This window comes from Theropithecus gelada, chromosome 1 (genome assembly GCF_003255815.1).
Source record: "Theropithecus gelada isolate Dixy chromosome 1, Tgel_1.0, whole genome shotgun sequence".
NCBI classification, from domain to species: Eukaryota; Metazoa; Chordata; class Mammalia; order Primates; family Cercopithecidae; genus Theropithecus; species Theropithecus gelada.
Window position 1 is genome coordinate 187211694 of NC_037668.1, and position 19136 is coordinate 187230829.

A 19136-nucleotide genomic window follows, 5' to 3' on the forward strand; every position below is an offset into this window, starting at 1 on the left:
GGCACAAGTATACATATGTAACAAACCTGCACGTTATGCACATGTACCCTACAACTTACAGTATAATAATAATAAATAAATAAAAAAATAAAAAAAGAAAAAAAAAAAGAAAAAAAAAAAAAGGAAAAAAAAAAAAAAAATTTTTAAAAATTTTAATTTGGTCCTGGGGCTGTAAAAAAACTCTAAAAAAAAAAAAAAAAAAAAAAAAAGAAATTAAAATTCTGTAAATTTCATCTTTTCTGAAATACAAGCTCTTTACCCTTCTTCCTACTTGACTACAATGCATGTTTCCTATAATGTGAAGTAGCCCATATGTGACCAGTGAAAAGGAGAATAGTGGTAGCAAAACAGAGAGGTTATATTGGTTTACATGGGATTTTTTTCCAAACATATTAATGTTTTGTGCCACAGGTAACTGCAGCTGAATATAAATTATGTTAATAGCTAAAATTAGCTACTATTTTTAATGCATGTATTTGCAGAACATGAGGTTTTTCAGTAATATTTATCTGCAGTAGAAATGACTGTACATTCATCTTTGGTGAGCTATATTAAATTTATTAAGCAGATATTAAATAAGCTACTTAAATTCTTAAATAAGCTACAATTATGTGTTAAGATGAGGAATAAAAGAGAAATGAAAGAACAGACAATTACCGATGATGACTACTTTGTTAGGTATAGTATTAAGGGCTCTGAATACTTTCACTAAGTTGAGTCTATCCCAGGAACACAAGGTTGGTTTAACATTCAAAATACAATCAATGTAAAGGCTGGGTGGAGTGGCTCATGCCTGTAATCCCAACACTTTGGGAGGCTGAAGTCAGAGGATCACTTGAGACCAGGAGTTCAAGACCAGCCTGGGAAATATACCAAGACCCCATCTCTCCAGAAAAAAAAAACAAAATTAGCCAGGCATGGTGGCACATGCCTGTAGTCCTAGCTACTTGGGAGGCTGAGGTGGGAGGATCACTTGAGCCCAGGAGTTTGAGGCTGTGGTGAGCTATCATTATACCACTGCACTCCAGCCTGGGCAACAGACTCCAAAAAAACAAAACCCAAAACCATATATATATATATATATATATGTGTGTGTGTGTGTGTGTGTGTGTGTGTGTGTGTGTATATATATCTGGCAAAGTATAAATAACACATTTCTCAAAATTTCAATAATCCTCTTATCCTTATAGTACAGAAATTCTTATAAGAACTTTACTTAACTCTCACATATTTCTAGTAAAATATAAAATTTGACAATAAGAATTTTTATACATTCTTTGTTCTAATATACATATTTTATATATTTTCTTCTAATATATACACTTTTTTGTTCTAATATAGATTAGATATAATATACATAATATATATGTATATTCAATGTAATTCGTGTACTAACAACAAAAAGAAAAACCCTATCATCATCTCAGTAGGCAGATAAAAAGCCTTTGATTCCTGTGATGTATCTAGTTAGAAAAGAAATTAAAAAAGAAAAAAAGATTTTAAAAGCCTTTGAAAAATTCCAAAATCCATTCATGATAAAAACTCAGCAAACTTGACTGAAAGGACAGTAATTTTAAAGTAGTGGTTATAGCTATTTTCAATATCTTAAAGGAAAATACGTTTATAATGAATGCAAGATAGGGCATCTCAAAAGAGCAATAAAAACTATGAAAAAAAGAATCAAACTGAAACTCTAGAACTAAAAAATACAATACTTAAATATAACCCAAGAAAGACACCATAAATAAGGCTTTCCAGTTTCTCTAATTTTTACTAGTCTATTTATGGACATTGCATTATAATTTTTAAAAATTTAAGACAGAAAAATATCAATGAACTATAATAAACATGTGGACTAGAGAAACTGATGTCCTCTTGATTTTTGTGTGTAGTTTTCAGTTTCCTTGTATTTAAAATGAGTAATTTAATTAACAAAAAATTATGGACAGTTTCCTAAGGGTTTAAACACTAATGACATGAAGTCAAAAAAAAAAAAAGTCTCTGTCCTCAAGGAATAATCTACAAGGAAGAGCTCGTAGTCTCTAAGAACCCCTTCTATTGTTATAGTTGTGGAACTACCCAATGAGATTAATTCTATCCCAATAAGACCCAAAAGGAATACTGAACATATCTAGCAAAGTACAGATAACACATTTCTCAAAATTTCAACAATCCTATTAACCTTATAGTACAGAAATTCTTGTAAGGACTTTACTTGACTGAACTCTCACATATTTCTAGTAAAATATAAAATTTGACAATCAGAATTTTTATACATTTTTTGTTCTAAGAGATCTTTAGGGTAATTCTTTTTTCTAAATCCGTTAATATATTTTGCATGTTTATAAAAAAGGCTTGAAACACTGAAGAAGGATGAAACTAAAGAATATTCTCACTAGATCCAAAAATGTGGAAATCGCAAGTTCAAGAGTCAGAAACCCTAAAAGCAATTTCAAAAAATTTGTAAAATTTGAAGAAATTGTAAGTGGATTAAAAATGGAAAATACCTAAAACTATGAAATAACATGAGGGCAAATGCATGCAAGACAGCAGTTCAGAGCAGAGACTCTGGGATTAGATAGGGATTTATGTCTAGGGTTTACCATCTTCTATGATCCATGACCTTAATTAATTGTTCTATCTCTAGAACATCTATAAAGTATCACCAGATAACTGTAGGTTAAATGAGAAAACTAGTATTAGTCATATAGATTGATACAACTCTTTAGATAGGCATTTATGCTAACATTCCTGAAATGTGTTCTCATGGGCTGTTAGTAAGTGTTGTTGGGGGAAATTTAAGATTCTATGAGTTTGGGCATCTGGTTTATTTCAGGGCTTCTCAGTCTTTAATATGTGAATGCACATTGAGAATTTCCAAAAGGGAAACATAATATTTTGCATTTCTAAAACTTATTTGACTGACCCCATTTGCAATGAGTATCTCAAGGTACTAGTATGTTCCACTGAAATCAAATTTCCAAAACTGTGACTTGGGTACTATGTAGGACTATGAATAAGTTGATATCCTCTAATCCAATAGATCGATCCCTCAGCATTTTTATAATATTAAAAAGTGAATTCAATAAGAATGAAGACACTTTGTGCAGTGTTTTTATAATAGCAAAAATCGTAAGACCTCAATGTCCAATGATAGAGAGATAAAAATATATCAATGTCAAGGACTATTATGCAGCCAGAATGGAGACTATAGCTGCATGAAAATGTTAAGACAATCCAATTTTCTACGTGTATTAGGATTATAACAATATAAAAAACATATATATATATATGGACAAAGAAAAGAACAGATGAAAACAAAACAAATTAATGTTCCAGATAGAACTGGAGTCACCCTTTTATTTAGTTTATATTTTATAATATTCTATATATGATAGACAGTGGTTAACTGTAAACAAAGACACAAAGGTAAGAATCTTGATTAAAAACTTTTAATACGTCTCTTCTCATATTAAGTTTGCTGATAATAAATGATATTTAAATTATAGGACCATTCAAAGACTGTCAGCAAGCAAAAGAAGCTGGGCATTCGGTCAGTGGGATTTATATGATTAAACCTGAAAACAGCAATGGACCAATGCAGTTATGGTGTGAAAACAGTTTGGATCCTGGGGGTTGGACTGTTATTCAGAAAAGAACAGATGGCTCTGTCAACTTCTTCAGAAATTGGGAAAATTATAAGGTAAATCAGTGATGCAGTCCTAAGGGAGGTAAAACAAACCCATTCTTGCAATAATGCAAGAAACAAGATGCTATGCAATAAATAAGATACACAGTTAAAAATAACTATCCATATGTTTTTTCATTATCTACATCTGACAAAAAAATGATTCTCATCTCTAGTTTTAAAGTGAAAATTAAATTGTAAAAAGAAAACAGAAGATATACTTTAAAATGATCCCTTTCAGTTTGGATGACTTATACTTACTACTTTACAAAAATTACTATTAGGAAAGAAATGCTGGGCTCTTTAAATGAACATGAGAGAGACCAGGAACCCTTTTTAAGGATCTGGGTAGTATACTAGCTAATATTTTTAGTAGCTATGGATAAATTTTATTCTCATTTGCCTTTGTCTTAATTTGTAGGATTTGAAGCTAGGTCTGCAAATGATTACTGACACATTAGAAGCAAAAAAAAAAAAAAAAAAAAAAAAACCAGAATGACAATGTGTGGCTTATAAACCTCAAGTGACCAACTAAAATGGAAGCTCACATTATCACTTAAATGGCCAATATCTTTATGCTATTGAATGTTTAACACTTATCTATAAAAATGTTTACTATATACTTATTTATGCACTCATGTTTCTTCACTTATTAACAGAAAGGGTTTGGAAACATTGACGGAGAATATTGGCTTGGACTGGAAAATATCTATATGCTTAGCAATCAAGATAATTACAAGTTACTGATTGAATTAGAAGACTGGAGTGATAAAAAAGTCTATGCAGAATACAGCAGCTTTCGTCTGGAACCCGAAAGTGAATTCTATAGACTGCGCCTGGGAACTTACCAGGGAAATGCAGGGGATTCTATGATGTGGCATAATGGTAAACAATTCACCACACTGGACAGAGATAAAGATATGTATGCAGGTAAGTATGAAAAACTTTCATTCTTTGTAGAATAATCATCTTCTATACATTAAATAGAATCTACTAATATATATGCTACTAAAGTCTTTTCAAAAAGGTCAGTTTTGGTCACTGTAACAGGAAGTATAACCTACTGAAAGAAATAGCTTTAAGATCTCTTCTATAAGGCAATCCCAAAGTGTGATCTATGTGAAAAACAAAGTTCTAGGAAAAAAACACAAAGCAAAACAGACACATTCATCTGGAAATAAAGTGCAAGTGCCTACAATTCATAACAACTTAACACCTACCATGTGCCAGGCACTGTTGTAGGTGCTAGGGATATAACAGTGAATAAAGTTCCTGCCCTTTGGAGCTTACTCACTGGAGGAGAGACAAAACAATTTGTTAGGTGGCAATAAGTACTCTCAAAAATAAAACTGAGTAAGAAAATAGAAAGTGGTGGGCAGCAAGGCCTGGGATGGGGGCTATTTTATATGGGTTCACCAGGAAAAGCTACTGTGAGAAAGTAACATTTGAATAAAGACTGGCAAGGAGTGAAGAATGCAAGCCATCTGGATACATGGTGTAAGAGCATTTCTTTGAGGGGGAAAACCAAGATGACTGTAACATGTGGCACAGGAATAACAAAAAAGCTTGATTCAGAGGGGAAATTAGTATTTTCATTAGAAAGAAACAACTAGACCATCCACATAATTTCAAATTTAGTTTTCATATGCTTTTGACTTTTTAACCCAGCTTTCTGGTCCCGATAAACAGATTCTCCCCCAACAATTCTCCCCTATCCCTGCCCCAAACTGGCTTTTCTCTCCTTTCTCTCCAGCTGTATTTTGGCAAACAGCACACAGGTCTTTATTTTAACCAATTTCACACTGGTAAACAAGAAAAGAAGAGAGATATGACCATAACTTATGTCTTATTTACAGAAACCCATTTGACTGCTGGTTTTATTTTACTTTGTATTATTTTTTGCTATTTTATTTTGAAAATTCAGTTTTCCTCAGACTTTTACCTTCTTCTGTATCTTTCCTTCCCAATTTCTTCCTCTGTAACTCTTTCACATATAAACACTGCTTGCATCTACTCTGCTACCTAGAAAATTAAATCCCCCTTTTTAAAAAAAGGCACATTTTAAGCAAGCAAAGAGCAAGATTTAAAAAAAGGCAATTCAAGTAATCTTTCAAGTAGTTGATGCAACAGCAATAAAAAAAGTGAAGACATTTAAAACTGCTAAGATAAAGGAAACTGGAATTAGTAAGGGAAGTTCAAATTAAAGGCAGAATAAGTTTTTGATGATTGCAGAGTACCACACCTAGAAGAAACTTTTACGTTTATATCTATATTTTTTCCTCAAAGGAAACTGCGCCCACTTTCATAAAGGAGGCTGGTGGTACAATGCCTGTGCACATTCTAACCTAAATGGAGTATGGTACAGAGGAGGCCATTACAGAAGCAAGCACCAAGATGGAATTTTCTGGGCCGAATACAGAGGCGGGTCATACTCCTTAAGAGCAGTTCAGATGATGATCAAGCCTATTGACTGAAGAGAGACACTCGCCAATTTAAATGACACAGAACTTTGTACTTTTCAGTTCTTAAAAATGTAAATGTTACATGTATATTACCTGGCACAATTTATTTCTACACATAAAGTTTTTAAAATGAATTTTACCTTAACTATAAAAGGGGAATCTATAAATGTAGTTTCATCTGTTGTCAATTACTACAGAAAATTATGTGTATCCACGTCCTAGTTATTTTAAAAATTATGTTGACTAAATACAGTTTGTTTCCTAAAATGTAAATATTTGCAAATCTTAGCTATATTTTAAAACATAACTAAATAACATGTTCAAGATCCTTAACAATTTATTTAAAATCTAAGATTGCTCTAACTTCTAGTGAAAAAAATATTTTTAAAATTTCAGCCAAATAATGCATTTTATTTATAAAAATATAGACAGAAAATTAGAGAGAAACCTCTAGTTTTGCCAATAGAAAATACTTCTTCCATTGAATAAAAGCTATTTCAAACTGAATTTGTGCCTTTCACATGGAATGATTAAATCTCAATTCTTAACAACATATCCTATGCTGATTTTCCCAAAACAACATGACCCATAGTATTAAATACATATCATTTTAAAAAATAAAAACCCCCCACAAATAATGCATGCATTATTTAAATGGTCAATTTATAAAGACAAATCTATGAATGAATTTCTCAGTTTTCTCATATTTCTTCATATGATATGCTGAACACCAAAATCTCCAGAAATGCATTTTATGTAGTTTTAAAATCAGCAAAATATTAGTATTACAATATTAGTATTACAAAAATGCAGAATATTTAGTGTGCTACAGATCTGAATTATAATTCTAATTTATTACTTTTTTTCTAATTTGCTGATCTTACTATTATAAAGAAAACAAACCCCATCCTATCTGCAATTCAAATCAGAAAGTTTGGACAGCTTTCCAAGTATTAGTGCATACTTTGAACAGGTGGGACTAAAATTCAAGGAACTGTTGGCTGTTTTCCCAATACTGAGAATTCAACAGCTCCAGAGCAGAAGCCACAGGGGCATAGCTAGTCCAAACTGCTAATTTCATTTTACAGTGTGTGTAAAGCTTAGTCTCACAGTGTCTCTGCGATCAACAACTTTACTAGTGACTTTCTGGAACAATTTCCTTCCAGAAACATATATTTACTGCTTAGAGGTGACTTTCCCTTAATTTATTTGTGAAGTTAAAATTTTAAAGATAGCTCATGAAACTTTTGCTTAAGCAAAAAGAAAATCTTGAACTGAAATGTGCGAGGCAAACTATGCATGGGAATGGTTTAATATGAAGATAATCATTTGGACAACTCAAGTCCATCAACATGACCAATGTTTTTCATCTGCCACATTTCAAAATAAAACTTCTGGTGAAACAAATTAAACAAAATATTCAAACCTCATAGTGGCATTATTCTTTGTTTTACCTGTGGTCCTCTTAAACTGGTTTTTCAATCCCTCTCCTCTTCCTCCAGAACCGAAGAATCTGTAATAAGATTCCTGGAAGGAACTGGGCATCTAACTGCTATACCAAATCTTAAGTGAATAAAACTTTACCAAGGCATCTCAGTTATTGAAAGCACTATATCATTTCATTTAAACACCCAAAACTTTATCAAAGACAAGTCTTACAGAATTTTCACAGAAGAACATTATTAAAACTAGAATGTGAAAGTCAACACACAACCTTGGAAAACTAGGCTGAATGCTAAACTGCCTTAGCCAATGGGCCCATTCTGCTCTCCTTCAGAGAGCTGATTTATTTTACTCTGAAGTTCCTAGACAGCATAATAACTTGGGCAACTAAGTTTCTTGAGAGAAGAAAATAAGAAGTGGTATTATATGATAGTTAGTTCAGGTTCTGAAGTCAGAACTGCTTGGGTCCCTGGCCCAGCTCTACTACTTGCTAGTTGTGTTACCTTGAGCAATTTATAAACTCCTGGCTCAGCTTTCCTGGCTATAAAATGGGGTATAATATCTAGCTCATGTGGTTTTTGTGACGATCAAATAAATGAGTTGATACAGGTAAAACATTAAGAATAATGCTTGACACATGTAAGTACTCAGTAGATTTAAACTATCATATTATTACTACTCATCTACGTACTTTCTGCAATACAAATCATAGCACCTTGCATAGAGTATGTGATTAACAAATGTGTTTTAAAAACAATATCCGGGCTGGGCGCGGTGGCTTACGCCTGTAATCCCAAGACTTTGGGAGGCCGAGGCAGGTGGATCACTTGAGTTCAGGAGTTCGAGACCAGCCTGGCGAACATGGTAAAACCCTATCTCTACTGAAAACACAAAAATTAGCCAGGTGTGGCACGTGCCTGTAATCCCAGCTACTCGGGAGGCTGAGGCAGGAGAATTGCTTGCAGTGGGCCGAGATTACGCCTCTGCACTCAAGCCTGGGGGATACAGTGAGACTCCTTCTCAAAAAAACAAGACAAAACAAAACAATATCCAAGTTTTTGGATATGAAATTACATTGATACATTATCTTCACTTGCAAATCTAACAGAGCCATGCCAGCTGTTACATCAGGCAGGTAAGCGGCTGGACCACAAATAAAAAGAAACTCTTCTTAGAGACATACTATGAACTTCAGCCTAAAGACAGTCTTGCGAAAGACCAGGTTAGCTCATTTATGTGATAGGCAGGGTCCAAGAGCTACCTACTTTGCAGGTCATCTAGGAATAAAGATGGGTTTGCCTTATCTTTGGCAAGATTGAACTACAACCTTCCCTTAGAGCTGGTTTATAGAAGGATTCTTTTTTAAATTTTTCTTTCTTTTTTTTTTTTTTAAAGACAGGGTCCCACTATGTCACCCAGGTTGGAGTGCAGTGGCACGATCTTAGCTCACTGTAACCTCAAACTCCTGGGCTCAAGCAATCCTCCCACCTTAGCCTCCTGAGTAGCTGGGACTACAGGAGCATGCCACCATGCCCAGCTAATTTTTGTATTTTCTTTGTAGAGATGGGGTCTCACTATGTTGCCCAGGCTGGTCTCAAACTCCTGGCCTCAAGTGATTCTCCCACCTTGGCCTCCCTAAGCACTGAGATTACAGGTGTGAGCCACTGTGTCTAGTCAAGAAAGGTTTTTTATGTTGTTACTGTTAATAAGTTAATGAATTTTATCCTACAATAGATTTAGACTCTATTCTGGACTAAATGGGAGGCCATGATTGCCTAGAACACTTGACCTCTCTGAAGCAGATTTTAAAAATTTGAGATTTTGGAAAATGCCAAAATTAGATAGCAACTTGAAATTTGGTAGACACCTACAAATACACTATCTCTGGGCTTCATGCCTGGTAGTATAAAGATCAATTTTCATTCTGTTGTTTATTTAACTCTGAGTCATGATAGGAGAGTGCTATTCTCTTAGCATTGTATTTCTTAGGGCTCCTGCTGGTAATATAAGAAGAATAAACCTTCTGCAATCATAAAAACATTTCAAATAACTTATAAATCTGTCCTAAAGTAATATGGTTTACATGTATTTAACTTAATCTTTGTAGTAAGTTAAAGATTATACCCTAACAAGTTTTTAGTCTTTTTATTCTAGTGTCTGTGAAAGATAACCAAGTAAGAAAAGAATGATTCCACTTACAATGCTATGACCTTGCCCTGAAAAAAAGGCCATCTTATCTTAAACTAGCTCACTTTTCAGTTTTTTTTTTCTTCTTGACACAGAGTTTTGCTCTTGTTGCACAGGCTGAAGTGCAATGGCACGATCTTGGCTCACTGCAACCTCCACCTCCCGGGTTCAAGCTATTCTCCTGCCTCAGCCTCCCCAGTAGCTGGGATTACAGGTGTTTGCCACCACACCCAGCTAATTTTTGTATTTTCAGTAGAGATGGCATTTCACCATGTTGGCCAGGCTAGTCTCAAACTCCTGACCTCAGGTGATCCGCCTGCCTTGGCCTTCCAAAGTGCTGGGATTAGAGGCATGAGTCACCATGCCCAGCCACTTTTTAGTTTTATCAGTGGAGTTAACTGGTATCAAATTATAATTCTATACATAATTATAGGAAAGACTGATGAATGAACTCAAAATTTTAACCTAAACACAGATACCCCAAATTTTAATGTAATCCATCATGCTTTCTTTGAGCTGTGAATGAAATGCGTATCTTTATAGCAAGTCAATTTAATCTCCTTTGTCTCAGTTTTTTCACCCGTAAAATACAAATAATATGATTTACTTTATAAAACTGCTGTTACGTATTAGATAATCTATATAAAGTACAGTGTCAGCTATATAGGCCTAAGTGTTGAATAAATGTTACTGAAATTATTATTTTCCTGCCAAAGCTTGCTTAAAAAAATCACAAAACTGTGAAATATTCAGAGTTGGAAACACCACTGGCAAAACTGTTGTTAGGGGAATCTGATTCCATTTACAATTAGCATGCAGATCTGTATAGCTGCTATTCTTATTTTTTTAGAAAGACAAGGCACTTAAAGAAAACACTATGAACATGGGGATGAAATTAACACAACCCCACCCCCAGCTCTTTTATTTCAGAAGTCTTTGGTCTAAAGTAAACTTCAGAAAACATATCAACAAAGAACTTAGAAGAATTTTAAATATATAAAAGAGTGAGGGTAAAAAAATATATATAAATGAGGTAATGGAAAATGGGGATGTAATTCTGGCTACAGAAAAGGGGCTAGCTGCCATGTGGTCAGAGCTTATTCTCAAATCCAAAAGAAATTCAGTGAAGATGCTTTACTGCTGTTTCAGCATACAATATATAACAACATATAATTAAAAGAATAGGGTAATCTATAATGTATATTACTGACAAATCAAATTAAAGAAAGAAAAATGGAATAAAACTTAAAAAATTAAAAGCCAATGACATTTTTTGATCATTAGGCATTTTTGAGATCAGTGTCAAAGCCTCACATATTGAAGAAAAATTATATCAAAGGAGAGGAAAAATCTCCTTTTAATTCCTACAGATGAGCAAAAAGACTTGGACTTTGTTGAAATTATCTGAATAGAAATATGAATAAAAAACTCTTATTTTTGAAAATATTTTTACATGAGTTAGAAATTTCTAAAACTAAATAACTATATTCTACTGAATATTTAACAATTCAATCTATGCAAAAACGACTGAAAACCAAATCGGTAAGATTCTTATCATGTTAGACACGCTTTAAAAATGTCATTAACTATGATGAGGACACTACTAAGAACGTAAGGCACAAGGCAATGATATGCATCTCTACCAGGATATAGAAAAGAGGAGAGATCATTCATGAGGTAATGATATCCTGGACCTTTGTTATTACAGAGATATTAAGTTCTATAAAGGCAGGGACAAAGCCCATTGTAATCTCCTGCTATATATTTAGCAACAAGCACAGTGCTAAGTAAATACTAGGTGCCAGCTGAGGCACCAAAAACAAAACAAAATAACAACAACAAAAAAAATCAGGGGTGGGTAAGGAGTTGAGTTGATCCATGCAAACACGCCACACAAATACATTTATTGTTTAAACAGAAATTAAATCAAAATTACTGAAACAATGGGAAGAGCCAGAAAGGGATAATTAGTTGAACCAAGAAACATTTATTATATGACTACTTTTGTTCTAGATGCTATAAGGATAAACCCTTAAACCAAGACAAATAGGGGCTTACATTCTGTTGAGGAGGAGACAGATTAATGAAAATATCATAAATAGGGTGCTTTGCAGAGAGCAGTAGGCTAGGAACACTATATTACAGAGGGTTATAAGAACAGCATTTCTCTTCTAACAAAAAAGTCCTATTATGAAAACCTGACATATTAAATTAAAAATTAAATGGGGAAGGGGAAGGAGAAATCTCTCTCCAATAGGATAACCGAGTCATAACTAGATCCATCAAAAGAGTATATTCTACAGAGGGCTAGAGATTTTACAAAAACTTTTCTGTTACATTCTGCTTCTACTTAATAGGAAACAGTATAGAGTACTGCAATAATTTACTGATTTCCATGGTTCAAAAAATACGGGTTTTTTTTTTTTTTTTTGAGATGGAGTCTTGCTCTGTCACCCAAGCTGGAGTGCCACGGTGCGATCTCGGCTCAATGCAGCCTTCACCTCCTGGGTTCAAGCAATTCTCCTGCTTCAGCCTCCTGAGTAGCTGGGAGTACAGGCATGTGCCACCACACCCAGCTAATTTTTTGCATTTTTTAGTAGAGACATGGTTTTGCCATGTTGGCCAGGCTGGTCTTGAACTCCTGACCTCAGGTGATCCACCCGCCTCAGCCTCCCAAAGTGCTGGGATTACAGGCATGAACCACCGAAACTAGCCAAAATATGCTTTCTTGGTCGAGCTACTACATCTTTGTAGTACATAAAGTAGAAATGTGGCTTAGAAAAGGCACATTAAAGAATATTTATCATGTTTCATACAACTAAATTATTTTTTTCACAATCTTCTAGTTTTCTCTCATCAGCAAAATAAAACTCCCCATGCCAAATTCTTCAACAAGCCCCTTAAGACTGTTCTCCAACGACAAGAACAAATAAGGGTTGTTAATGACTTTCAGATTTAAAAGCAATAATTCTCCTATAAAGCAATTTTTTCCTTGAGATTTGCCAACTATTCCTCTCTAGACAAATTATATCCTTATTCTAAGAATTTTTCACGATATTGTCCAAGCTGACTAATTTTTACCTTGAATGCAAACCAACAGAAGAGACAATTTTTTAAGGGATGATGTGTTGAGAGCCAAGAAAACATTTCTGCTTCTTATAATTTAATCCACATTGAACTACAGATAAATTTGGTGGTATCAAAATAAGAGTTCTGTCAGCATATAGGCCTCTACCCCCCCCTTTTATAAGCTTCACAAAAATTGGTAGCTTTTGGTTCTCATTTTTAGGGGAGAAAAAACTATTAGTTTGGACCATATCCCTCATGTTAAGAAATCATTAGCTGTTACCTTTATTCTATGCACTTTCATTCTTTCATTGATATATTCTTTCCATAAGAACCTCTGCAGACATAATGAATAAAGCATAGCATTATGCAAACTCTGTATACTTGAAGAGGAATAGTTAAATGAAGCTACCAATATGCATAATGAGTATTATCTTTTAATTGTCTTTAGGGCAACTTCTAACCTATCAAATGCACAGCATTTATAAAGGCTGAAGTTTTTGTCAACTGTACTAAGCCTAGCTTCACACAAATAGAAAAGGATTCTGAAATCAAGACAAATTAAATTTAAAAATCACAAGCAAATTAATTTTAAATTAGAAAACAATATAAAAAAGTAAATATTAACAAGATATAAACTACTGTTAAATCTTCATTCTTCAGTATACTTCAGTACTGAAGATAAGCAATAAAAAAACCCATATGTAGATGATGTAAATCAAGCAGTAAAAAAGTTGTAAAACAGATTTGTGTCACATTTTCTTAGGAAAACTATGTATATTTTAATAGATTAAATACATTTAATCTCAAGGTTTGCTATAAGGCAAAGCGGTCATTACATTAAAAGGATGATTTTCATACCGGAAACGAACTGAATCATAAAAACTCATCTGATAAATGTTTCATTTTCCATTCCCATGTCTACCAAATATTTATGCCAAGGAGTCCCCAATAATCTCACAATCAAGATGCTTCTGCACATACCCAGATAGGGATGAACTATATGAAGAATACCAATATCTAAAATTATGCAAATTCTATAGTGTATGTTCTCTTTTAATGTCTTAATTTCCTTCCTTTTTTTTCCCTTTTGATTTCTAATTCTTGGATAACCCTCAGACACATGCATTTTACTAGTGAATATGAGAAGCAGAGAGGAGGAAGGAGAAATGCATTAAAACACCAGGCTGTAGTGTGGTACCGCAGTGTTAATAATACTACACTCACTGGTCACTGGCAGAGTGAGCTATAGGAAATAAGATGGGGATCAAGTTTGGGGGAAGGAGGAGAGATGATGAATTCCCTTCTGCACATGATGAATGGAAGATATCTGTAGATTTTTCTCACTTAGTATCTAAAAATGTTAGAAGGCCCCAGGGATTAAGTAGATAGCTAAGATACAAAGATAGATATAAAATATACAATGATATACAAAGTTAGACAGATTTAGTCTAGATTTGGAAGATCAGGGAATATATATAAAACACCTGATGAGATCACTCCGATTGTATAGAGTAAGAAAAGAAGTGGACTGGCTGAGCCCAGTGGCTCACACCTGTAATCCCAGCACTTTGGGAGGCTGAAGTGGGAAGACTGCTTGAGGCCAGGAGTTTGAGATCAGCCTGGGCAACATGGCGAGACCCCATGTCGACAAAAATTTTTTTTAAATTAGCCGTGCTTGGTGGTACACACCTGTAGTCTCGGCGACTCCAGAGGCTGAGGTGGGAGGATTGCTTGAGCCCAGGAGTTTGAAGCTGCAGTGAGCTGACTGTGCCACGGCACTCCAGCCTGGATGACAGAGTCTCCGAAAAACAAAAACAAAAACAAAAAAAAAAGAAAGAAAGAAAAGTAGACTGACACCTCTCAAGAATACATTTAAAGGATGAAGGTAGAGTAAGAGCAGCCAATAAAACAAAAGCCAGAAATGCAGAAGGGAAGCCAAGAAAGACTAGTGCTACTTGGGGAGAATTTCAAAGAGGAGAAATAACCGACACCAACTCTCACACAATTAAGATGGGGCTTGAGAAACACCTATTAAATGTTTCAACCAGGAAGTCACTGGTGACAGGAAAATTTCTAGAGAGTAAAGATGGAGAAAAAGGAGACAAGAAGAATAGGATACTTTTAAATTAGCTTAATTATAAAGTGAAGCAGAACTACATGGCAAGACTGAAACATAAGATCCTGCATCATGAGAACATATAAAATGAAAGGGAACTGAAAAAAGGAGTCATTGGAGATGACAGGAAAAATGGAAGATACAGGAAAAACAATGCTTGTAATATTTTCTCCAGATTAACATCTGTACCTCAACATTTTCCTCATTTGCTTTAACCCACAGGTATGATTACTTTTTGTTTCAGGTACCAGGGCTGAGAAAGAAGAGGTATATTCTCCAATAGAAAACCTTTCCTGATTCCACTGAACTCCAACTTGGCTAGTGCTTTCTTTCCCAACTTTCTCTGTGTGTGTGCATGAGAGTGCCTGAGTGTACCTAAGCACATATACAGATGCACACAGCTTCAATCCTGTACTGATGTCTCCACTGTGGAAAAATGTCAAGAAGGTCCAAGAGTACAAGAAGTTCCCCAACTAGAAATGACAGCATAAGGATTCCTATTATTTTATTTTCTCATTTTGAAAGGAAAATAATCTTAATTCTTTTCCAGAAGATATGAATTATGAAATTTAGTTTGAGAAAAACATATTTCAATGAGAAAAGGAAAGCAATCGTAAAATTGGTAAATTTTAAAATGAGAGTTCAGCAGGTATAATTAGAGCTCTCTAGGTTAAGACTTCAGAATGCAGACCTGTCAGTAACTAGGTCTTAGGACTATGAGCCAGGTCTTCCATCTTTCTGGATCTTGGTTTTCTCAATATTAAAATAAGTTAATTAGAAGACATCACTACAGCTGGGTGTGATCGCTCATGCCTATAATCCCGGCACTTTGGGAGGCTGAGGTGGGCGGATCACTTGAGGTCAGGGATTCAAGACTAGCCTGGCCAACATAGCAAAACCCCCTCTCTACTAAAAATACAAAAATTAGCTGGGTGTGGTGGTGCACGCCTGTAATCCCAGTTACATGGGAGGCTGAGGCAGCAGAATCACTTGAACCCAGGAGGTGGAGGTGGCAGTAAGCTGAGACCGTGCCACTGCAATCCAGCCTGGACAACAAGAGTGACTGGGTCGCAAAAAAAAAGAAAAGAAAGAAAGAAGATACCACAATGCTCTCATCCAGCCTTAAGAAGAACATGATTCTAGTCCTATGCATGCTATTTCTTTTTTTTGTTTGTTTGTTGAGACAGAGTCTTGCTCTGTCGCCCAGGCTGGAGTGCAGTGGCACGATCTCGGCTCACCACAAGCTCCGCCTCCTGGGTTCACGCCATTCTCCTGCTTTAGCCTCCCAAGTAGCTGGGACTACAGGTGCCTGCCACCACGTCTGGCTATTTTTTTTTGTATTTTTAGTAGAGACGGGGTTTCACCATGGTCTCGATCTCCTGACCTGGTGATCCACCTGCCTCGGCCACCCAAAGTGCTGGGATCACAGGCGTGAGCCACCGCGACCGGCCTATGCATGCTATTTCTAGGTAGAGAACAAGACTCAAAGAAGAAAATTCAATGACTTGAAAAATTAGGACTGTAGAGTCACTGTGGAATTGAGGATTGCCAATTCTCAGTCTAAATATTCTTCACACTATAAAAAGTATACATTCTTCTGAATTGTGAAGGCATTATTTTTGAAAATATTCCCTATTCCTTCTCTCCTTGAATTATATTTGCAAGCCAAGGCTATGGTAAAACACAGAGCACCACACTGGGTGTGGTGGCTCATCCCTATAATCCCAGCACTTTGGGAGGCTGAGACGGGTGAATCACTTGAGGCCAGGAGTTCAAGACCAGCCTGGCCAACATGGCAAAACCCCATCTCTATTAGAAATACAAAAATTAGCTGGGTGTGGTGGTGCACGCCTGTAATCCCAGTTACTTGGGAGGCTGAAGCAGGAGAATCACTTGAACTTGGAAGGCAGAGGCTGCAGTGAACAGAGATCGCACCTCTGTGCTCCAGCCTGGGAAACAGAGCGAGACTGTCTCAAAAAACAAACAAAACAAAACAAAGAATGACAGCAACAACACAAAAATGTAAAGCGCATACAGAATGTCTTTCTCCTAATAGCCAGCTTAGAGCCTCTCTGATAAGAGTCATGCTTACTATGGTCCTAAGTTGTTTACCAAAGAAACAGGATAAAATATTCTGGGATGCAGTGGCCATTAACTCTACTGTGCTTAGGGGTATTCTGCCTTCAACACAAGGTACACAATAGGTCCCCATTCTCTGCAATCCTAGGGTGTCCCACAATATTCTAAAGAGTTAAACTCTTCTCTGGGAAAGTAAGGTTGACGTTCTATAGTAGCTAAATGGGCATGTATCAATTGCCTTTGTCTCTTCTTTGTCTTCTAGTCACTGAGACTGTAAAGACTTCAAGGTGACACTGTAATCACTCTCAGAAATAGCTATCTTGAAATTCAGTGTAATTTCATAAAACACAAAATCTGGGGGAGGACCAGAAAACACCAAATCTTCATCATTTGATTACTCTCTACATAGGATCAAATCATTTCATTTTAATATATACTAGGTATGTATCATATATTTTCCTTATGCCTGATTTACATATCTATTTAAAAGAACAATTTATTTGGGTCTTCTTTTCATTCAAACACCTAACAAAGCATTATTCCTATTTCGTTAAAAATAATCTTACAATGTTATTGGTTAAATACTTCTTGAACTTATAAGCTGTCAGATATATAATAAAGAGATAAATTCTTAATTAGATGAGATGCGAAATACAGAACTGTCTCAGCACGAAGCTAAATTGCGACAGCGAATCAACTGATTTCATTCTGGTAAACAATACCAATGTGCATTGAGACTACTTCAGAATTCACACTAAAATATCTCCTCACTATATATAAGGACTTTGATCAATTTCCTTAATGTATTAAACATCATTACAAACTATTATATTCTTTAAAAGCATTACTAAAACAGTTAAAAAATAATGTTTTACTATATGGTCCTACTCTAAGAAAACATTATAGACTATGAAAAACCTTTAGGGCAAAAGACTAATATGAAAATACATTCCAGGTAACAGGGTAACAACTATCTTTAGTCAATTTTTTTCAGCTTACCAAAGGATACAAACATTCAAAAAATACCTTGAATTTCACATAAATTACTGATTAAGGAAGAGGAACAACTAGAAACAAAAAACACACAGTGACATAACTCACCTAAATAGGGAATGCAAGGTGTCATCTTTAAGCTACTTATATAGTCTCTGAGTCTTTTGTAGTTATCTTCTTTACTCATTACATATTCTAATTTTTCAAAGGTAGTTTTGTCTTTTCGACTTAATAACTAAAAAACAAACAGAAAAACCTAAGTTATTTACAAATCTCATTTTGTTGTAGCAAAGACCTGAACTGAAGTTGCATTTACTGTGAATATGGATTTTAATTTCAAAGTTATATCTTCTTTAATTATATCTTTGTAGTATATAAATAAAACAAAATCAGATTCGTCTATTAATCCAAATTCATTATTTGTAAGATATCCTTTGTATGTTCATAAAATTAAGTAAAAAATTATAACATTTTCATGTTTACTATTTTAAAGTAATCAATTTTTATTAATCACCTTCCTAATTTTGGAAAATTATGCATTCATATTTAGCTCAAATGTCCAAGTATTTTAATGAACTGTCCCTTGCCACCTCAAAGATAAAGATCATTCTTGCATAATCATTAAGAAATAAACACCAAATTTTGTGATTAACCCTTTTTCTTGATAAATCTAGTCGTGGCTAGTCCTAATAACTTTAAAATTCTGTAATTCCTTACATTTTTTGATTTCTGACATTTTCTTCTCTTTGATCAGTGCTATATAACATACAGCATAACTAAAAGATACTGTTATAAGACACTTGAGAGGTAGATTTGTAGTAAGTGCCCTATGAGATCAATGTAAATAATCAAGGGGAGTTAAAAAAAAAAAAAAAAAAAAAAGCAGTCAGTCACCCACAATGGTGTTCACTAAAAGGTTCAGGAAATAGTTTTTCAAATCATTCCAAAGACTGAAAAAATTATTTTTTTTATTTAAACATATGAAGTTTCCATTTCATTACTAAATAAGATTTCACTTTATTTCATATTAAAATATTGGTGTTGTTTCACAGCATGCAAAACATTTCCACCTATATAAGTCTCATCTAATTTTCCTATG

The 19136-nt window shown here is 34.6% G+C and overlaps 2 protein-coding genes across 4 annotated transcripts in view; one reads left to right on the forward strand and one right to left on the reverse strand.

The window, feature by feature from the left end:
• ANGPTL1 (angiopoietin like 1) overlaps positions 1 to 6657 on the forward strand; it is a 21221-nt gene extending 14564 nt beyond the window's left edge. For both annotated transcript variants that reach the window (XM_025389620.1, XM_025389630.1), the window contains 3 exons: positions 3510 to 3703; positions 4348 to 4618; positions 5975 to 6657. In XM_025389620.1, coding sequence (XP_025245405.1) covers positions 3510 to 3703; positions 4348 to 4618; positions 5975 to 6162 — 653 coding nt within the window. In that variant the 3' untranslated portion in view covers positions 6163 to 6657. The remainder of the gene's footprint in view (positions 1 to 3509; positions 3704 to 4347; positions 4619 to 5974) is intronic.
• The window catches only part of RALGPS2 (Ral GEF with PH domain and SH3 binding motif 2), a 187766-nt gene that overhangs the window by 63808 nt on the left and 104822 nt on the right, over positions 1 to 19136 (reverse strand). For both annotated transcript variants that reach the window (XM_025389595.1, XM_025389604.1), the window contains exon 8: positions 18146 to 18272. In XM_025389595.1, the coding sequence (XP_025245380.1) occupies positions 18146 to 18272 (127 nt within the window). The remainder of the gene's footprint in view (positions 1 to 18145; positions 18273 to 19136) is intronic.